This window comes from Lissotriton vulgaris, chromosome 6 (assembly GCF_964263255.1).
Source record: "Lissotriton vulgaris chromosome 6, aLisVul1.2, whole genome shotgun sequence".
NCBI classification, from domain to species: Eukaryota; Metazoa; Chordata; class Amphibia; order Caudata; family Salamandridae; genus Lissotriton; species Lissotriton vulgaris.
Window position 1 is genome coordinate 134,150,988 of NC_141694.1, and position 23,460 is coordinate 134,174,447.

The following is a 23,460-nucleotide window of genomic DNA, read 5'->3' on the forward strand; positions in this document are numbered from 1 at the left end:
TTCCTGCAAGTTCTCCTGCATCCGGACCTGCAACTCACCCCCACCCGCCAAGCGGATCACCAACAGCAACCACCTGAAGTGTATCCTGCTCAACACCCGCTCCGTCCACAGACACGCCGTGGAACTCTGGAACCTCCTCGACTCCACATCCCCAGACGTCGCCTTCCTCACGGAAACATGGATGAACGCCTCCTCCGCACCCGATATCGCCATCGCCATCCCGGACGGATACAAGAAAACCCGGAGGGACCGCATCAACCAGACTGGAGGAGGCATCGCCATCGTCCACAAGAACACCATCCGAATCATGACCATCTCCGACGACACCCTCACAGCCGCCGAACACCAGCACTTCCAGATACACACCGACTCCAAGACCAGCCTCAGAGGCACCCTCATCTACAGACCCCCGGGACTACGCACACAACTCAGTGAAGACATCGCCGACTTCATCAGCCCGCACGCCCTCCCCTCCGCTGACTACATCCTCCTCGGGGACCTCAACTTCCACCTGGAGAACAACGACCGCAACACCGCCACCCTGCTGGACAACCTCGACAACCTCGGACTCAAGCAACTGGTGACCACTCCCACCCACTACGCCGGCCACACGCTTGACCCAGTCTTCTCCTCCAACAAGGACATCTCCTTCAGCCACGCCACTGGACAGACCACAGCTACGTCCACTTCAGCTTCAGAAGGACCACGCTCCATCACCCCCCACAACAGGTCCCCCGCAGAAGCTGGAACAAGATCACAGCCGACCAGCTCGCCACATCCCTGAACCAGAACCCTACCGCCAGCTCAGCGAACCCCAACCAAGCTGCCAGCAACCTCACAAGGTGGATCAGCAACTGCGCAGGCGACCTCGCTCCACTGAAGACCCCCCCCCCCCCCCCCATCAGACCCTGCAACAAGAAAGCATCATGGTTCACCGACAAACTCAAGAGCTCCAAGAAGAATTGCCGTGCCCTTGAGAAAGCCTGGCGCAGAGACCCGACACCAGACATGACCACCCTCAAGCTCGCCACTCGAAAACACCACTAGCTTATCCATACCACCAAGAAAACTGCATTCAAGGAACGACTAGAAACCCTGGCTGATCACCAGAAGCTTCCGTTCAAATTCTGGGAACTGTAAGAATAATGAAGTATTGCAAAAAGTGGTGTCATTTTTGGGCCTTCAGAGGAACATCCTTAGTTGCCAAAGTTAGTCAAAAAACGGTACAGTACAAGAACAGGATTTCCACAGTTGTACATTCTGAGCTTTTAGCTTTAAAGGAATCTAATGCTAAGGGTATCCAGCAACGAAGAACCCTGCTTGGCCACAGCTGAGCCCCAGTGGACGATTCTCACTGGAGGGTTGGTTTCAAGCAACAAGAAAGTAACTAAGTCAGAAGGTAAAACCTGGCGCAAGGAAGGAAGTTTACCACAGTGGCGAAACATTAATGGCTACAGAATCCAGCATTATCACATTTTGCAGGACCCCCCACCGCTACAGCATCCTGTCTTGGCCCGCAGAAGAAGTTGGACTTCCGGAAAATGGACTGAGTCCCAAGTTAAAACTTTTGGCTGCTGCTACTTACTAGGCACCAAACCCTCAATCCATCTCAGGTGGTCTGAAATCTCCCCTAGCCACAATCAACTACAACTATTGTAGCTTTCTGTATCCTGGCACTTTTTGACCCAAAACGTTAAAGTTCATATATCTGGATCTTTTAATTAGGCCTGGGCGGGAACTCCGCTCAGAGTTTTCTGCACTCGTCGCACCGCAGAGCTTGCAGAGGGCAGAAAACTCCCCTCCGCCTAGTGCAGCAGAGTTTAACGGTAAGTTGGCAACCACGAGCGGTTGCTCAGGTAGCATTTCTACCCGAGCATCCGGAAGATCAGCGTTAACGTCAGTTCCCACTGCACCCTGCCACTTGCGGAACTACACAGTTTTTTGGCACAACGCGGAGTTCCGCATAGCGAACTTTAGAGAAGCACGCCACGGTTCACTTTTAATCTATTTCAACCATTTTTAAATTAAATTATTTTCCTTTTATTACTAAATTAGTTTGGGATTATAATGTGCTATTTCTGGAACTTGAAATTGTTTTTGCTCTGCTTAAATTACTAATATTTTTCTGGGGATAAGCCCGAGGCTTGCACCAGTTACCAGGAGTTAAGCCAGCTTTACTCGGGATAACATTTGATGTAGCAAAATATTGTTGGTACATTGGTGGATTCATCCTCCCCAAAAAGTAAAAAAATCTAACAATAGTCATACAAGAGGTGCTTTTAGTCTCTGGCATCTCATCAGGAGATGCTATATATGAGCAAAATAGGTACCCTCCACATGGGCCGCGAAGGATCTATGATCTCTCAGCAGGAGAACAAAACATTAAGAATGAGGGACCCAGTAGCAAGGTGCAGATGCCATGTCCTCACAGAAAAAAATATGTATTATATTAAACATTAATAATGTAGCAAGGGTGGCTAGGGTTGTTAGTGAGTGAACAAGAGAAAGAGGATAAGTGATGCCCTCCCATGGAGGCTAAAACAGGACTAAGAAAAAAAAAAGTATTCTCAGGTCAACAATGGAAAGATACAAGCATGCCAATCAGGAATTATGTAAAGAAGCTAGTCTGCAAAGGTGGGATTAACAAGAATAAAGTGGAAAGTCAATGATTAGGGAATGGAGATCGATAAAGCCTACAATCATAAGCAAGGTGTCAACTCAAAGTCTAATCTGTATACTGCAATGTAGGCAATAGAACATCGACACATAGCTAAGAAGACTGTAGGAAAGACCGAAAAAGAAGAGGCATGTCAGAACCCCCTTCAGAGGGCCATGGGGCAAGCAGGGGTTACTGAGCCCAACTGATGGGGCTGGGGTCTTTTACTCCTGCTGTCCTGGGGCCAGACTTAACTATGGCTTCAGAGTAACTGGGCCAAGCACTACATCTCTCAGCGGTAGCACAGGTTGAGTAGTCCAAGACTCAGAGAGAGTCAGGTGTGAGGCATATAAAGGAGCAGCACTCTTACAAACAGTAACCACAATAAGGTGACTGTCCAGTCAAATATTAGCTTTTGTGTAAAAAGTATTTTAACAAGGCCTACAAAGCATAGAGGCAAATTGCTACATAATATCCAGAGTCTCTTAAGGTAGGCGCACTTGCATGGCCTTTACCAGCATCCCAGAGTCCCTCCTTTCTTTGAAATAAGGTGGGTTATTTCTAATTCTATACTGGAGGACAGTACAAGGTCTATGTGTGGGCCATAAGAGTCAACTTCAGCAGCGCTACTTGCTAAGTTTGTGCAAGTCCCCAACAAACCACATGGCCTCAAACAGTTTTACCCAGTCAGCCAGCCAGCAAGGGCAGGAGAATGAGGCCACATCTCTACAGGCTGTGGTCTCCCGAAGCTGAAGGTCTATAACCTCATGCGGTCTTTCCCGAATGATGTTTCAGGTTCCTCAGTTTCCGGAAGACCTAGGTCAGTGTGACGACCTTCTACACAGCTCTCCATAATCAGTATGTGTTGCTAACAGAAACTTAGGCAAAATGATCCAGAGCAATGGTCTTGCCTCCATGGTGGCCCATCCGGTCATATCAGGGCCGCCAACTGGCTCTTCACAAAGGTCTTCACGGTGGCCCCCATTTGGCATGTAGGGGTTGCAGACCTTATCCGTGCTACAGTCCCGACCATTTTGCTCACCGAGATCCACTCTAAAGGATACCCGGCTGGGCGTAGCTCCCTCCAGGTGTACTCCTACTCCTCAAGGAATCTCTGGTCTTGGCAGCAAGGCAGAATGATGGTACTCCAGGCTCAGGGCAAGTGGCCTTGACTTCCTGTGTAGTGATCTCTCACCCAGCAGAGAATTAGTAGACACTGGTCCGCATCCCTCATTCCACAAGCTTTAAGTCCTGGGGATCTCTCCTGAAGAGCAGTACTGTTGAATAAAGTTTGGGACTCATGCTCCCACCTTTATACTGCAAATGTAGACAAATGTGATTTAGCGTCCGGTTCTTTCAAATTTGGGTTGAGGGTGTTCTCTACTTTCAAGTGCTCTCTAATCTGTCCCATTTAGTTAGAAGGATAGTCTACCACAGCAGGAATGGCTTCAATTATGATTGACCCACAACTCAGGCCAATGAAGTAACCTGAGAATCACACCGGGATGCCCGCTTCCGCTGAACTATGCCTCACAAAGCTTCAAAGGCCTAATTTTTCTCGTCTCTCAAGATTTCCTGGTCCACAGAACCAGCCTAATCAGTCACACTACCTCACTAACAATGAGCCTTGGCCCGATTAACCAGTAACTCTTCCTAGAATCAAAGAGACCTTTAATGTGCACAGATAATGCTCTGCCCCCTGAGAATGCTCCACTCATAGTGCGCGAGTGTGCGTGCGAGAGTGTGCGTGCGAGAGTGTGCACGTGAGAGTGTGCACGTGAGAGTGTGCACGTGAGAGTGTGCACGTGAGAGTGTGCACGTGAGAGTGTGCACGTGAGAGTGTGCACGTGAGAGTGTGCACGTGAGAGTGTGCACGTGAGAGTGTGCACGTGAGAGAGCATGTGTGAGCGTGTGAGAGCGATCTCATCCCTGGCCTCAGGAATATCAAATCCACATCCCCTGTCTGTGGGTTGCAATTCTCACCTTCAGTAGCCTTTCAGGCCCTGAGCTTCCCAAATAAAACCCACAGGCCTTCATATTATGTACAATGCACAGGAACACATACACCCCAGCATGCGCACACGCAAGTATGTTTATTTATTTATTTATTTTAATTTCTTATAAAGCGCAGGAATCAATCCCGGAGGGGTATCTCCGCGCTTTGCCAGCTAAGACAGTTTTTATGTAAAGCAGCCTGAGGTTTATGTGGATGGAAATGCTTCTTGGAAGAGGAGGGTTTTTAATGCCTTTCTGAAGGACAGGTGGTTTATAGTGGTTCTTAGGTTAATGGGAAGGTTGTTCCAAAGGGCAGGACCAACAGCGGAGAAAGCTCGGTCACCCTGTCTAGTCTTCTTTGTGATGGGAGGTTTTAACAGGGCTTGATTGCAGGAGCGCAGGGACCTGCTAGGCTGGTACAGTTCAAGAGATTGGGCTAGGTATTTGGGGCTTACTCCATACAGACATTTGTGTACCGTACAACAGATCTTAAAGTGGATGCGCTGTCGTATGGGAAGCCAATGCAGTTCTTTCAGCAAGGGCTTGGAGGGAGTCCTGGCAGGTACACCCATGACCAATCTGGCTGCCGTATTTTGGACCACCTGCAAACGGCCTACTGCATCCGTACTGGCTAATGTCAGCAGGCCGTTACAGTAGTCCAGGCGGCTGGTTACCAGGGCCTGTACAAGTGTCTTTCTGCATGTGGCAGGAAGGAAAGGAAAGACACGTCTGAGTAGACCAATGGTGTGAAAGCACAGACCCGCGATGTAGTTGGTGTGTTCTTTCATGGTCAGTTTTTGATCAAACTTCACTCCAAGATTTTTAACGTGTGTTTTGGGTACCGGTACTGGGCCAAGGTCGAGTGGCCACCAGTCAGGGGTCCAGAGGATACTTGCTTTGCCAAAGAGCAAGACCTCAGTCTTTGTTACATTGCACTGGAGGCAGTTCCTCGCCATCCAGTGGGACACCGCTCTCATACCCTCAGCAAAATTCCCCTTGATTTTAGGGTCAAGGGAGCTGAAAGGGTAGAGGAGCTGAGTGTCATCAGCGTAGGAAACCGGTATGAACCCGTATTTCCGCACAATCTCAGCAAGGGGGGCCACATAGACATTAAACAATGTAGGGCTAAGGCATGAGCCCTGTGGCACCCCCTTCGTGAGCCCCCTTGAGATGGAACGAAAGGGGCCCAGGCTGGTAGATTGTTATCTCCCGGCCAGGAAACTCTCCAACCAAGATAGTGCTACGCCTCAGATTCCTACTCTCTGCAGCCGATTCAATAGGGTGTTATGAGACACGGTATCGAAGGCTGCGGACAGGTCCAACAGCACTAGAATCATAGAGCCCCCTCTATCTTGTGACATTTTGATCTGATCTGTCACAGAGAGGAGAGCTGATTCAGTGCTGTGGTTGGGCCTGAATCCAGATTGGGATTGGTCCAGGCCCCCTGTCGCTTCGATGAAACTGGAGAGGGTGGTGTTGACGTGCTTCTCTGCCAGTTTGCTGATGAAGGGGAGGAGAGAAATCGGGCGAAGGTTGGAGAGTGTAGACCAGGGCATGGTGGAATTTTTTGTTATGTGCATTTATACAGCGCACAGCTCATGCGGGAGGGGTCTACTAGCTCTAAAGTAGAAGTTGTTTGGGCTGAGCCAGGGTCCAGGCTAGGTGAAGAGCCAGAGCTTCATTTTCTTGCGGAATTCAAGAACTGAGGAGGCTCGAATGTGCAGTGGCAGGTTGTTCCAGGTTTAGGAGCAAAGTAGGAGCAAGAACAACCAACCACTGGATGATGTTCTGTTCATGCAGGGGTAGAAGTCCAGCCAAGCCGAGTTGTCTGTTAGGTTTGTGGAAGTTTATGCAGTTGTTAAGATATGCGGGCCTATGTTCTGAAAGGCTTGCTGTGTGCGTGTAAGGAGTGTAAAGAGCGCTTGTTTGTCAATCAGCATCAGTGGAGCACGGCACTGTCACACCAGGGGGTATCTGGGCACTGAGGTGAGAGGTGTCTATCAAAAATCCAGGCCTTGGGAAAACAGTGGGAAGAGGGAAGAAACTAGTAGAAAAAATGCAAAACAGAGGGAATAAAAACAAGCAAGCAGAAAAGGCAAAACAGATGGCAGATAAACGAGCAGAATAGGCAAAACAGAATAGAAGAGGGCAAAACCGAGCAGTAGAGGGCAATACAGGAGAGAAATTCCCAAAAAGAGGGTAGAAAAACAAGCAGTAAAGGCCAAACAGAGGGCAGAAAACGAGAAGTGAAGGTCAAAGGGCAAGAAAAGAAGCCGAAAGGCAAGAGGGCAGAAAAACGAGCGTGCAGAAAATGCAAGAGGGCAGAAAAACGAGCATGCAGAAAAGGCAAAACATATGGCGGAATAACTAGCAGTAAAGGCCAAACAGAGCAAAAAACGAGCAGGAGGTGGCACAGAAGGTAGCAGGTAGACAGGCAGCAGACGGTAGTGGACTGCAGGCAAGCTGGACAGGAGAACGGTTGCAGGGGGGGTGGCACAAGGACCGGCATGTGGATTGGGAGCCAGTGGAGCCACATGAGGTGATGAGTGCGGGTTGAAAGTTTAAGGGTGAGCCTGGGTGCTGAGATTTGCATGGTCTGGTGTCTTTTGATCAGCTGAGTGTTGATTCTACCAGTGTTCCCGTATTTCAGCTTGCCTGAGTGTGGGGAAGCAGAAGACTGTTCACTTGGCTGGTGTTGGCGAGTTGGTTGTTGATTACTATTCCGAGGTTCTTTACATACGGTGTGAGCAGAGTTCGGAAGGTCGCCAAGAGGAGTCCCAGAGCAAGGTGTCTTGTCAAAGAATACTATTTGTCTCGTCTGTGATGAACGGGAGGCAGAGAGTTTTCATCCATCTGGTGACTTCGGTCAAGCAGTGTTTGGCAGAATCACCATGTAGGCCAAGTGTGAATTAAGGACAAAGCAGCTTAACTTTACACCAGTGTGCCAGTATGTACCACTTCCATAACACATGTAACAAGCATTTGCAATGCAATAGGTCTCGCATTAGGACAGTTTGAGCTCTTGGTATTGTAAATGACATTTTTTTATTTATGTGTTGGTTTTGAAAATAGCGAAATTAATAGCTTTGTCATTTACAATGCCAATAGTTTCAACTTTCGCAAATGTGACACCTATAGTATTAGTAATGCAATATGTTTTGTATTTACCAAAGAACATATACAATGGAAAAAGCACGTAGTACTTTACAACAGAACAGAATACATTTTAGTGAGTACTGTTTAAGTAAAAAATAAAACTATTCCAACTTCAGCTTTGGGTACAGAATCATTTTGATGTATCGTAGGAGCAGTGACTGGAGCAGAAAAAAGTGACCTATTAATGTTCATAGTGTATAAAGATTGACTTATCACAATGCAGAGTATAAAAAGTGACCTATCAATATGCAATGAGTATTCTCTTAGAAGGCACTAGCAGGGCTAGGTACAACATTCCTCTACTCTCACATCAACTTGTTTGCATTTTGGGTATTCTAAGGGTGAAGTAACTGCAGTTGCGTTGATTGCCAAAGATGTCCTAATCTACTGAATGAACTTCAAACACAATTTAATTCACAGTGTAGTAACACAGGACAGGGGCACATAGAAAGTGTACTCAACGAGTACAGAATAGTCACCATTCACTATAATTCTAGGGCATTCTTTGCAAGAAGTAGTGACCGTATAGCATGCTAACAAATACACAATGTGTGGCACCAGGGGGCTAAGACTTTTGAGTGACACGATCACAGCAGAATACTAGGCTAGGACAGGGCAGTTAAAGTGAGTTCTGGGGAGCAAGTGGAGACAGAGTGGGGGTCATATGACTGTAGGAGCAGTGAAGTCAAACAAAACCCAAGTTAACACTCAGAGCACGGTCAAATGAAAGTACGCAACTTTCCCAAGGCATGACGTTAGCTGTAACACCTACATTAAAAGAGGACAGTGCAAGTAAAAACGCAAACCAAGCATAATAATTTAATGGCTCAAAAGCCATGGCATCAAGGTCTGCGTACGTGCACAGCCACTTTCACACGCTTCTTACCTCCGCATCCGGTGATAAATGTGTTGCTCTTGCTGAGTTATGTAGACACCTGGCCAAATTGGAGCACCCGTGCTAGTACTATACCAGGCCACGGCCGGGGGCCCCGGGAAGGAAGAGCTGGTAAAGCCATGGTCTGAATCCCTCTGAGCAGACAAGGACGAGGCTGAGCTACCCAGGAGGCTCCTGCCCCGGTTTACAGAGCAAGAGAGGCGCAGGATGAAGCAGACTGCAGGTCACAGCTGTGCTCGCAACATTGACAGTCCAACACTGTTTTCCGGCATTGCTCTTCAAAGTGGACACGCGCCGGGACAGTTGTGAGGAGACCTGGGAGGGCAGGGGCTGCCCGCGCATGCGCGCCATTCCACTTATGTTACGAGGAGCGAGACCCAGCGCCAAAGCTAAAGTCCCGGGTCACAGGAGGGGGCCCAGGTGAAGACCAGCGGATAGCACTGTGGGGGCTCCCATGCCTAAGGGGAGAGCCCCGCTGTGGCTGCAGAAGAAGCCCTGGGTCAGAAATGGCATCGGATGAGGCCGTCGATGCAAGTGCGGGGCTCCCATAAGTGAGAGAAGCCCTGCGTGGGACCGGTAATGCATGTGTGTCTACACGTTCACAACTTGCTTCTCCCTCTCTGGACTAAAATTATCAACAGCTCTCTCCAACAAGGAAACATACCTGACTCCCTCAAAGTTGGTCAGGTCACACCTCTACTAAAGAAACCTACAGCCGACCCCTCTGATCTCAACAATTACCGTCCCATCACCAATATCCCAACTCTCGCCAAACTGCTGGAAAAATGCGCACAACTACAATTGGCTAAACACATTGAGCAATTCGATCTCCTCAACCCTCACCAGTCAGGCTTCCGAGCAGGACACAGCACAGAAACTGCTATGACTCACATAATTGACGACGCACTTCAAATGCTAGACCAAAACGACACCTGCCTCCTCATACTTCTTGATCTCTCCTCAGCATTCGACACCGTTAAACATGAGAATCTACTAGTACTACTAAACACAAGAATGGGCTTATCTGGAACTGTCCTCAAGTGGTTCACTTCCTTTCTTCACAACAGGTCGCAGCAATTCAAGAGCAACAACCTGATGTCCTCGCCAATACCTGTAACGCTAGGCGTCCCCCAAGGATCCTCTCTATCCCCAACTTTGTTCAACCTAGTCATGGAACCTCTCACCACCTTGCTACAAGCATCCAATGTACACTTTCACATGTACGCCGATGACACCCAACTTTACCTCAAATTACAATCACCCAATGACATCCTGCTCCTGAACTCAACAATCAGATGCACCCAATCCTGGCTTGCCGATAATCACCTCAAACTCAATGCCCTGAAAACAGAGTTCCTCCTGATCTCACCTCCAGCGAAGATATCCACCACTCAACATTGGCTTAAACTCCTAACCGCACTCAATGTCCAACCCACCATCGTGGACTCAGCAAAATCTTTAGGCATAACACTCTACACCAATCTCAACATGCAGCAACATATCAGCAAGGCAACAAAGGGAGCGAACTTCCAGATCAATACTCTGAGGAAACTTAAACCCTTCCTCCCAGCCAAAGACTTCCAAACAGCAGTACAAGCTCTAGTCATCCCACGAATTGAATACGGCAGCACCGCCCTCTGCGGACTCCCCCTAACTACAACCGCACCACTAAAAGCTTCTCTAAATGCTGCAGCGAGACTCATCACTGGGTCAAAAAAGCATTCCCACATTACCCCTGACTTGAAATCCCTGAATTGGCTGCCTTTTGAAGCCAGAATACATCTGAAAATCGCCTGCATGACACACAAGGCGGTACACCTAAACTCACCCGGCTACCTCGCTCAGAAATTGACAATCTCTGGGGGAATTAGAAACACTAGAGGCACAAACAATCTTCTGCTGAAACCTCGAAGATTCCGGAAGGAAAAAACATACAAGCGCTCCTTCTCAGGAATGGCGCCTAGGATTTGGAACTCACTCCCTCCCGAAACCAGGCTTATCTCCTCCACTACACTCTTTAAAAAAGAAGTAAAAGCTATCCTCATGGCTAAATACACTTGAACTACTATCTCGAACCCTATTAACACCCAGCACCGATCTGTACTACATGTTTGACACCTTCACGTATTTGTTTGAGTTGTCTTATTACTCACATGATTGGCTTTGCAGTCACTTATTTGTACTATTTGTACTGTGTGATCTATTGATTTACTTGTTTGACTATGTTCCCTCATGTACCCTTCTATGTAAAGCGCTCTGATATCTGCGAAGATCTTGTTCGCGCTATATAAAACTTTAAAAATAAAATAAATAAATAGACTGCGGAGGGAAGGGGGGGGCAGCGTGTGTGCGCGTGCGTCTGTGCGTGCGTCTGTGCGTGTGTCTGTGCGTGTGTCTGCGCACGCATGTGTGTGTCTGCGTGTACGCGTCCTGATCCATTGTGACTGGGAACAGCATGCCGGAATCTGAGCGCGTGTTCACGCGCGTGACCTGATCCGATTCTGGCATGCTGCGCATGCCCATCTCTTGACTCCTTGCAAGCAGAGCCGCCCACTATAGGTCTCGCTGCGACAGGGCTTTGCCATGTATCGCAGGTGCGAGACCTAAAAAGGCACGTTACCACTAATGATCAATACTAAACAAAACTAGTGTACTGCCACCATGACCGTCGTGTCCCTTAACTTCCGGTAAGGGCAGTGGCACAGGGTGATGCTTGGTGTATCCCACTCAGTCTAACCAGACTGCAGTACCATGAGACAGACCTAGGTATTGGCTCTCAATCAGTGTTTGCTCTTAACCAAAAATCAGAACCAGGGATAAAGATATCTGAGCAGCTGGGGCACAAGTCTGTCACTATGCATGGAACTTTCCCGTTTCAACAGTTGGGAAAGAGGCATACAAAAAGATTCCCATATATGCAGAGGAACTTTTTTATTGAAAAATATATTGGCAATCTAAATGCAAAATAAAATCCAAACATCAGAAAAGGACCGAGCACCAGAAAATGAGTTATTATAAACCTTTGAGGTAACTCCCGATTTAGAAATGGTTCTGTTGAATTAACTGCAAAGTTACCAATCATACAGGGGGTGGTTGGAAGGCCTTTCAGAAAGGAATGCAAAGCTACATGTACAAAATGCAATTTCTCTAAATATCTGCCTCAAAGAAATACATTTGGGCTTCACAAAATGGTCTTATGTTTATATGAGGCAGATGGCTCTAAACATCTTTCTGTGCCATTTACTTCACTCAACCTAGAGCAGAAATCCTCCATTCTTTTAGAGATTACCAAATCTGGTCTCAATGAAAAACTGAGCATTCACAGATTAAAAGTACATTACCATTCCAAAATTCTAAAACATGGATACGACAATTTTAAGTAGTGAGAGAAAAACTAAAAAGAGGCAAAAGTAAATATAACCAATTAACAAGAAAGGAGTTTGTTAGTTGCAATTGTATTCAGGCTATTCTGTCCATAAAACAAAACCAAGTAAGCGAATGCACTACAAAATTATCTAAAGTGACTAACATGCATTAAAGGTTAATAATACAAACCATCAAAATGACAACTTTAGAAAGAATCTTTCATATGGTTAAACACCCCTTTTCTTACACATTCAAATCTGCATCCGCAGCAAAATGGCTACTTTAAAACAAAGCTGAAACTTTTCCTAAAATCAGGCAAAATAAGCTTTTACTGCTCTAGAACTTGCAAGTCATCAGCAAGGACATAACGCGCATAAAGAACTTCTGTGCATATCAGACGGGAACTGGGTTGAGAGGAGTGATATGTTGAAATGAGGGAGCAGGGTTTTGCATGCATCTGTACCATATCACATCTACATTTTCATAGGCTCCAGGGGAAAAGAACCAGATGTATTTTATACTAGGTTGCACTTGTTGAATGACAGCGTAACAGCTGGGTTAACTGTGTAAACAATGCTGCTCTACTGGTGCAAGCTATAGGGAAAGTTAATTAAACGAAGGGCGTTAGCTCTGGAATTTCTCGATAAAAACATTTAATACAGACGTAATTTCCTTAAATCCGAGCACAGTATATCCCACAGACTGACTTCGAAATACACTAAACCTGGCGACCTCAAACTGAATCCAACACTTAACCCCCTGAGCTCTGAAGAGAGCAGCAAGTCGGCAGTAACTTACAGCAGGAGCCGCTCCACGCTTGGGCCATTGCCTCTCTGCAGTACAATGGAGGGGCCGAGAGTTTTCATCGCGCCAATGCTCTGGGTATCTAAGCTTCGGCCGGGGCCTGCCCCTTTATGTAAACACCCGCACGCTGCACTGATGAGCTAAAAGCTATATTGAGCCCGTGAGAAGCAAGTGACTGCACGACACACGACACCAGGTCAGGAGGAGTAACATTCCTGTCATCCTAACAATGTATTATTTAACACCGCCAACTACACCAGCGAGTAATATTAGCAACATGAGCAGAGCTCAGGAGCCCAACTCAAATCAAAGGCACATTTCAAAATAAACATCCCCGCCACAGAAGCCTCATTGCTGATCTGGGTATTCCTAACCAGAAATAAGGAGCTGAAGCTCAAATAATAAATGGCAAATGAACAAGTGTCTCACCCATCTTTAGGTCGCAGCCTAACAAACAGCGCAGCTGTCTGGTTTCCTAAAGACATCTTGGGGACATTCCGAAAGCTAACTGCCCGTTGCTTACCATTGGCTTTGTGGTTTTTAACTCACATTTGCTGGCATTATTTGGTTTAGACTGTCCGGCTCAAGCTCGTCCTTGCCATTGCCCAAACCTTGTTTATTGTATTCTTTCACAAACTCGCTTTCTGTCAATAGGCCTTTAAATCTTATTCTTATCGTTTCACATTTGTTGTGCATTCAAAGACAGTCAAATGTCAGGCTGAGTTTTCCGGAGAGCTTTTTTTTTTTTTCTTTCTCGGACTTCGATGTGAGAAGATTTAATGATTGTACCAACGGTGAAATCAATACATTGGGTGATGAAAGTTCCACACATTATAGTTTGTGCGCTGTATACATTTATCGGTAAACCTATATGCGAGTGCAAATGTAATGGTCATTTCAAGTGAAGATGTAATTTCTGTAATGGTAATATCATATCATGCATACTGAATGAATGAATGAATGAGGGAGGATTTTTAAAGCGCGAACTAAGCCCAAGGGCATTAAGGGGCTATAGTACAGACGGGTCAATAGGCACAAACAGCGTACATACTAGGATTTACTTCACAGAGAACATCCAGGTCTTTAAGGACTTACGAAAGCAGGAGTGAGTTTGCTGGCCCGAGAGGGAGACGGGACGAGCGTTCCACGCCCTGGCCGCCAGAAGAGCAGAGGCTCTTCTCCCCCCCCCATTTAGTCCTTTTGAAACTAGGGACCACCAACAAGTTTTTATTGGCAGACCTAAGATTCCTAGCGGGGACATATCTGTGGAGGATCTTCTTTATACCCGTCGGGCCCTGTCCATAAAAAGCATTATGGGTAAGGCAAAGGGTCTTAAACAAAACTCTACGATCCACTGGAAGCCAATGCAGTGAACTGAGAGCGGAAGAAGCCGAAGACCGCTTGGGGAGAACCAGTACGAGCCTAGCCGCGGAGTTTTGTACCAGCTATAGGCGACAAAGCTGGGCCTTATCTTTACCCAGATAAAGGGCATTACAATAGTCCACTACAAGTTACCCAATTATACTCTACTCTGTGCCCTTCTACTCAATTCTACCATGCGCCGCTCCACACTGCGCGACTCCAATCTGGTATCCTGCACTACTATACTCTACCCTGCACCACTCCACTCTGATACAATCTACTCTATGTTACTGCACTCCATTAAACACCACTCTAGTCTGCATCACTGCGAACTATGCCAATTCAGTCCACACTGTTTTACTCAAAACCAATGCACCCTGGCCACTGTACCTACACCTACTACTTTGCATCAATGCACTTTACACCAGTATATTTTACAACATCCTACTCTGCAGCACTCTATGCCACTGCACTCTGCACCCTATGCCACCCACCCTGCATCCCTCTGCTGCACTCTATGCCACCCCACCCGGCAACACAACATCCCACCCTGAAACACCCACAACACTGCATTGTCACTGCACTATGCCAGCACACCTCTACCCCACTCTATGCACCACTGCACTCATCAGCACTCCACTCTGAAAATTAACAGCAATGCGCTCTACCCTAAACAACTCTACGCCAAGGCGCTCTACCCTAAACAACTCTACGCCACAGTGCTCTACCCTAGCCACGCCACAGTGCTCTACCCTAGCCACTCCACTGCGCTCTACCCTGCACTATTCTACCCTGCACCACTCTACTCTATGCCACTGCACTCTACTTTGCACCCCACAACCTAGTACTTCAACTCTGTGCATGACACGTTCCACTCCATTAAACCCTGCTCCACTGACCCTATACTCAACTCCAATCTACTTCACTCTATGCAATTTAACGACACTACTCCACGACGATCTACGCAACTCCCTCTATGCCACTTCATGCCACTTTACTCAACTCCATTCTATGACACTACCATACAACAATCTACTTTGCTCTGTCACTCTACTCTAAAACACTACTCCACGCAAACACCTATGCCACTCCGCAACACTATGCCACTCCACTGACACTACGCAATTGGACGCTTTACTCCATTCAACGCTCCACACCAATACTCTACAACACTACTCCCTCCACAAAAATCCACAACACTGGACACTATCCATGAAGCTCCAATTCACGGCGCTCGTTGCAACAAATCTACTGTATGCCCCTCTATGCCACTCCATACCACTTCCCTTTACGAAACTCCACTCTCATTTACCCTACGAACTTTTAGCCATGCTGAACAGCAACCACTCTGGTATACAGTATTGCTAAAACATATTGGTGAAGCAAATAACTCTTGCATAGGCGAAACGTGTTGGCTTTGACAAGGTCTGTTAACCTCAGAACTCAACTGCCAAAGGGATGTGCACTGATGTACTACTACAGGTAGATTGATACGTCATGAAGCAATGCAAAAAAAACCCTAAAAACAGGACCATTTTCTTACAATAATGACAGCATTGGGCTAAGCAAAGTTTGAGTGATGTTCACAAGTTCATTATGATATTTCATAAGTAAACAAGTTAACAAATGGACTATGCTGAATATTAAAAACCTGGAGTAAACAGCACTAGAAGTTACGTATACGGCAAACCACATTCAGTGGATGAGCCGTCGCCTTCATCACTACTAAAGCATGGAACGACCTGCCGCTACACAAATGGACCTCCTCCTGTTCTTAAGTTCTGCAAGAAGCCGAAGACCTGGCTACACGAGTAGTCCCTCTAGGACCTAGGATTGGCTAGACTCACCTGCTCAGCAAAAGTATACCCTCATAGGTGATAGTGTGCTTTACTAATATGTATAAGAACATTTTCACACACTGGAGTGATGAGGAACTGTCAGAGTAACAGTACAAATGAGTGGAACTCTGTTGAGCTTCAAGCATGTGGCATCACAGCAGGTGTCCCCAACTACTACAGATTACCTACCACATGCACACATCTGTCGCAATAGGCACACATTCCAAACAAGATGGTAAAGTCACAATGCCTAGAACCGACACCTTCCTGCTACAAAGCACACTCCATCAAGTGCACAGCTCATATCCATAAACCAGTTTAGACTCTGATGGAAACGTAAGAATCCTTTGAAAAGTCACCCTACAACTCCCTCAAGCACCTTTATGCCAAACTAACAGCTGCTCACACACTACGTACACACCAACCAACAACAACAGTGGGCCTCGTCAGTCTTGACAGTGAGGGGAGACCTTGTTTGTGAAACTGGACTACCTGCCCTACTGCTTAGAAAAATGTATGGCTTTTCCTGCCTGCATCAACTAGATCTCGACTTGTATCAAGCTTCTCACCTTGAGATAGAAGACCTCGGACACAAAGGATTGAAGATTATTAATAGGGCATGGGGTCATTAGCTACTACATTAACTCCTTGTGTGCATTGGATCTCATCCCAAATACTTTGTTTCAAAGAGCAGTCAGAAATAGTCAAGCCCACTAAAGCATATTTAGTGTTTGGGGGTGTATGAGACCCAATGACAAAGCATGCCACAAAAGGTGGGAGAGAGGATATGTCCAAACACAATAACAACAAACCAGGTGGATTGAGGGTCCTAGGGAATATTTAACGACCACACAGTTACTAACCCCTAAACATTATATACACTACAAAAAGAATAACTGTGGGTCTACAATGAATCTATGTGTGTCAAGATGACGATGTGTACTCCAAGTGTGTTAGTTGAGCACACAACAGGATATCACACTGTGTGGGAAGATATCCATCAGTTACTCTTCCTTTGCCACCCTTTCATCATTTGAACCACTTCCCAAAGTGGAGAATCTTTGTTGTTGCCACCTCACTTAGTGTTGGATGGGAATGGCTAGTTCTATAGGGTAAGGGGCAAAAGGAACTAGTGTTAGTAACTGAAAGCAGTGCATGAAAAAGTTGTGGAAAAGAAAAAGTGCTCTATTAAAATTGGAGAGCGAACGCAAAACTATTTTATTTTGGTGCCATCCACTTCCAAAGTTAAAAACAATTCAGTGCAAAAAAGCCAGTAGGTTCACCTAATAGCTACTGGCCAGATGTAATGGTCGACATGTTTCTGCGGTTATTTAAAGATCCACAAGGTATCTACCGCTTCTTCAGGACCTATGTATATGCTACTGCTTGAAAAAGAAATATAACAAAACTGATACAGATCTCACCTGTTCAATCCTGGTAGTCCTCCTATATGTGCAGGGGATGTCCCAGTATGCAAGTCATCTAGACACAGGGTCTATCTGTATTACTTGTATTATCGACTTACTTTATTGTATACGTTCCCTCGTTGTATATTGATTGTATACGTTCCCTCTTTGTATATTTTTATATTGTTGACGCACCTGTCTGACTTTGCACACTGTTTCCTACACCACCTCAACGATCCCTACTCTTGTACTACTGATGCACCTGTGTGACTATACATCCTGCACTCACACACCTCAACTATGCCCACCTTTATGCTATCTCCAAAAACACTTAAATCACGCTTAAACAAGTATATGCGCCTTATTTTTGTACTTTTTATTATCGGCGCAACTGCTTGACTATGCACCTTGTACCGACACTACCTCACCTATGACCTACCTCATGTTTTTGACCTACCTATGTAACTACGCACCTTGTACCCAACTACCTCAACTATTACATTGTATTACTCTATCACCCCCGTGTCCTGTAAAGCGCTCTGATATCTGCAAAGATCTTGTCCGCGCTATATAAAACTTGAAAAATAAATAAATAAATAAATAGATAAAAGACATATACAAAGATAGAATAACAGTACTATAGTTAGTATAAGTCATCTAATATCATAAGCTTTATGCGAAACCATTTCGGGTTGAATAGAACCCATACAACGTGAAATTGTTTCGCATAAAGCTTATGATATTAGATGACTTATACTAATTATAGTACTGTTATTCTATCTTTGTATGTGTCTTATCTATGTTGTCTGTGTCTAGATGACTTGCATACAGGGACATCCCCTGTACATATAGGAGGACTACCAGGATTGAACAGGTGATATCTGTATCAGTTTTGTTATATTTCTTTTTCAAGCAGTAGCAAATACATAGGTCCTGAAGAAGCGGTAGCTACCTTGTGGATCTTTAAATAGCCGCAGAAACATGTCGACCATTACATCTGGCCAGTAGCTATTAGGTGAACCTACTGCCTTTTTTGCACTGAATTGTTTTTAACTTTGGAAGTGGACGGCACCAGAATAAAATAGTTTTGCGTTCGCTCTCCAATTTTAATAGAGCACTTTTTCTTTTCCACAACTTTTTCATGCACTGCTTTCAGTTACTAACACTAGTTCCTTTTGCCCCTTACCCTATAGAACTAGCCATTCCCATCCAACACTGAGTGAGGTGGCAACAATAAAGATTCTCCACTTTGGGAAGTGGTTCAAATGATGAAAGGGTGGCAAAGGAAGAGTAACTGATAGATATCTTCCCACACAGTGTGATATCCTGTTGTGTGCTCAACTAACACACTTAGAGTACACATCAAGTCATCTTGACACACAGATTCATTGTAGACCCACAGTTATTCTTTTTGTAGTGTATATAATGTTTAGGGGTTAGTAACTGTGTGGTCGTTAAATATTCCCTAGGACCCTCAATCCACCTGTTTGTTTTATTGTTTCAGTGCAGCCAAGGCTGCGGGTCCTTATAACTTTCTAGTTGTAATGCGAACTCTACCTTCACAACCCAGTTCATGTGAAGAAGGTATATGCAGTTGTAATACACTTCGCTTGAAAGCCATTCAGTGACGGTGTCTGAGGACACTCACTAATAAGTTCTTCCTTCCATTCCGCTATCATTATTTGTTCATTGGTGACTAAAGCTTTACACTAATCACCCACCATGGCAGCCAATCTAGGCCTAGCCTATGATGAGGCCGAAATACAATCGATTCTGGATGATAATCCGAGCATGTTAGACCTCATGCCAAAACCTCAAGACACTGGGGAGGAGGGTTGGTCCAAAATATTAATACTGAAAAAAAGCCACTCTCGTATATGCATCCATGGGATAACCATGGCTAAATATTTGAGAGGTGACGGAGCCCCCACTGGCTTGATAGTCAACAATGCCCCGAGACTCTTCCTAGACGACAATGAGTTCATAAGAGACTGGTATCTAATCGCATGGAAATGCAGGCGCGATTGGCTCGTCTTAATTATTAAAACGGCTAAGAAAGCAGCGGACAAGATCCTGATAGAGATCCAGACGTTAAAGGGCCAAATTAAAGCCACAATCTCATCAAAAGTTTTTACCAAACAACAAGAAGAGTGTAACAAGACCAATAAAGAATTTAAAGATTCGATCTTGTTCTCCAAGCTGGAAAAATGTAAAAAGGACTTGGCCAAATTTTCTAAGGAAAGAATTTATCCCTATACGAGTGCCACATATGTTCCCACACCTTACAATAGAAACGGTAGGAAAGGTGGCTCCACCTATGGGACCTCTACATCAGAAGACCCCTCCAGTGATTCTGATTCTTCTAATCAGGGGTCCTCTATGAATTTCAACAGAGTGAGGGGGAACCGAAGACAAAGGAGAGGATACAATCAAAACCAAGGACAATTCAATCCTTGGTGGACTCCTAATCCTTGGCTCCCAGGCCAATTTCCTTTCCCTCAGCAGATGTGACCGAATAGGTTACTTACCAGTATGCATCTGTTCTTGGCATGTAGGACTGCTGACATTGATATCTGTGCATAAATCGCCGCCTAGTGTTGGGTCCGGATGATTGCACATTGTTGTCCTGGAAGAGTCTTCGAAGTATCACGAGATAGGTGGCTCCTCCCCTGGACTACAGTGCGCATGGGCATCCACTCCATCCTCAGATTGTTTTTAGCCATTATGGCAGAGATGGAGTCTAATACAGTAAGTGATGACCATGCTAAGAGTAATTCTGAGTGCTGCAGCCGCTACAGGCACCGGGGAGGAGGGCGGCCGATATGAATGTCAGCAGCCCTACATGCCAAGAACAGATGCATACTGGTAAGTAGCATATTCGGTTCGAGGCATGTGGGCTGCTGAATTCATATCTGTGCATAGAATATATAGCAGTCCCCCTATTAGCAGCGGCCGCCCGTGCCAGCTACAGCAGTCTGAAAAAGTGTTTTTAGAACAGCCTGCCCTACAGCTGCCTGCTGTTTGGAGTGCACATCTACGCAGTAATGTTTTGTAAATGTGTGTATGGTAGACCATGTGGCTGCTCTACAGATTTCCTCTAAAGGAATGTTTCCAAGGAAAGCCATGGAGGCCCCAAACTTTCGTGTGGAGTGGGCTCTGGGGGGAACCGTTAATGTGCGCTTAGCCTTTTGATAGCAAATCTGTATGCACCTAACGATCCACCTGGCTATACCTGCTTTGGAAATGGGGTTGCCTTTGTGTTGTGGTGAAAAGGCAACAGACAGTTGTTTTGTTTTCCTAAAATCTTTTGTCCTATCTATGTAGTACATCAGAGCTCTTTTGACGTGGAGCATTCTCTCTGCCACTGAATCAGGATTCTGGAAGAACACTGGCAGTTCAATAGTTTGATTCATATGGAACTGTGAAACCACTTAAGGCAGAAACTTCGGGTTAGTGCGTAGTACCACCCTGTTGGAGTGGATCTGTATGAATGGCTCCTGGATAGTTAGTGCCTGAAGTTCACTAACTCGTCGTAGCGATGCGATTGCTATTAGGAAAGCCACTTTCCACGTCAAGAATTGTATCCCGCATGAGTGTAGAGGCTCAAAAGGTGGACTCATCAGTCTGGTGAGGACCACATTCGGATTCCATTCAGGAGCTGGTGGGTGTCGGGGAGGAATAACTCGTTTGAGTTCCTCAAGAAAAGCTTTGATGGCCGGCACTCTGAAAAGTGAGAGATGCTGCCTGTTTTGGAGAGAAGCTGCTATTGCGGACAAATGTATACAAATGGAAGCATAGGCCAGATTGCATTTGTATAGATGTAACAGATAACAGATAATGTTGTGAGTAGATGCAACTAGGGGATTAATGTTGTTGTTGGCACAATAAATGACAAACCGCTTCCATTTTGCCGCATAACATGCTCTAGTGGTGGGCCTTCTTGCCTCCCTTATGATATCCATACAGTCAGGAGGCAGGTTGAGGTAGCCAAATTCTAAGACCTCGGGAGCCAGATCGCCAGGTTGAGCTGTTGCGGATGTGGATGCTGAATGTCGCCATGGCTCTGCGTCAAAAGCCTGGGCGTGAGGTGCAGCCTTTGATGCGGTACCACGGAGAGTTCTAGGAACGTGGTGTACCATGGTTGGCGTGCCCACTTCGGAGCAACCAGGATGAGAGTCATCAAGTGTTGCTTCAGCTTGCGTACCACCAGCGGTATTAGTGGTGCTGGGGGAAAAGCGTACGCAAATATGCCTGACCAGTTCATCCATATCGCATTTCCCTGCGACTGTGGGAACCTGGGGGCAAAGCTTTGGCATTTTGCGTTCTCCTTTGTGGTGAATAGGTCTATCTCTGGATGACCCCACTGCTGGAAGTACGGGCGGAGAACTGATGGATGTATCTCCCACTCGTGCATCTGGTGGCTGTGCCTGCTGAGCAGGTCCGCCATCTGATTGTCCTTGCCTGGGAGGTGTTCTGCCATGAGGAAGAGGTTTCTCTGAATGGCCCACTTCCACATGCTCTGAGCCAGATGAGACAACTGTGGAGAGTATGTACCTCCCTGCTTCTGAATGTAGTACATGGCCGTCATGTTGTCCGTCCGGATCAACACAACCTTGTTGCACAAATGTACTTTGAATGCTTTCATTGCCATGAAGATAGCCATCAGTTCCAGAAGGTTGATGTGCATCCTCATCTGCTGTGCTGTCCATAGTCCCTGCACTGTGTAGTGGAGTACATGAGCTCCCCATCCCTGGAGAGATGCGTCAGTCATCAGGAAAATCTGTGGCACAGGCTCCTGGAACGGTTGGCCCCTGCAAAGGTTTTGTAGATTCCACCAATGCAGCGAGTTGTACGTGCAACCGGTCACCAACACTAGGTCTTTCAATTGTCCGTGAGACTGATTCCACTGACGTGCTAAGCACTCCTGAAGCGGACGCATGTGTAGTCTCGCGTGCGGGACTATGAAGATGCAGGAGGCCATCATGCCTATCAACTGCATGAACACTCGTACTGGAAGCGAGTGTTGAGGTTTGAATTTCCGTATCAGCAATTGCTTGCTGTTGATCCTCACTGAATTTGGCTGTGCTTTGGCTGCCAGAGTGTCTATTGTCGCGCCCAGGCACTGCCGTACGTGGGCGGGCTGAAGGTGGGACTTTGGATAATTCAGTGAAAATCCCAATTCGTGAAGAAGGTGAATGGTGTGGGACATGTGGGCAGCACATTGCTGGGCCGACTTTGCCTGGATAAGCCAGTCGTCCAGATAAGGGTAGACATGAACATTCTGTCTCAGTAGGTGTGCAGCCACCGTCGCCAGGCACTTGATAAACACCCTGGGTGCTGTCGTCACTCCAAAAGGGAGGACCTTGAACTGATAATGCTGATCCTGAATGGTAAATCCGAGATGATTTCTGTGTGACGGGTGTAGCGGTATATGGAAATATGCATCTTTTAGATCCAGTGTTGCGAGGAAATCTCCCTGACGGAGTAACAGTAGAACCTGCTGTAATGTGAGCATGTGAAAGTGTTCTGATAGAATGTACTGGTTTAGGGGCCTGAGGTCCATTATGGGTCCGAGGGACCCGTCCTTTTTCGGGATCAAGAAGTACAGCAAGTAAACTCCTGTACCCTTTTGTTCCACAGGCACGGGCTCTATGGCTCCTTTTTGCAGCATGCTGACTACCTTCTGCTGCAATAATTGTAAATGCTCTGCGGACATAGGACAGTGTCTTGGGGATATGTTGGGTGGAGTGTATGTTAACTCTAGACAATAACCGTACTGGATAAGCTGCCTCACCCACATGTCTGTGGTGATGGATTTCCAGACCGGCAGGAACTGTTGTAGTCTCCCCACGACCGGTGTGGTATGGTCGGGGGCAGTGACAAGACGTCACTGTTTGTTAGTAGCAGAGGATCGGGAGCTGTTTCCACGACCTCTGCCCTTGGTGCTGTTTCCACGATAGCCACCCCTATTGTGCTTGTTGT

The 23,460-nt window shown here is 46.3% G+C and overlaps 1 protein-coding gene across 6 annotated transcripts in view; it reads right to left on the reverse strand.

Moving 5' to 3' along the window:
- ENAH (ENAH actin regulator) overlaps nt 1–23,460 on the reverse strand; it is a 799,370-nt gene that overhangs the window by 289,363 nt on the left and 486,547 nt on the right. Inside the window, exon 1 of one of the 6 annotated variants that reach the window (XM_086926159.1) lies at nt 12,867–12,983. The exons of the other annotated variants lie outside the window; for them this stretch is intronic. Coding sequence (XP_086782285.1) covers nt 12,867–12,934 — 68 coding nt within the window. The 5' untranslated portion in view covers nt 12,935–12,983. Of the gene's footprint in view, nt 1–12,866; nt 12,984–23,460 lie in introns of those variants that run through there. 6 annotated transcript variants of the gene reach the window in all.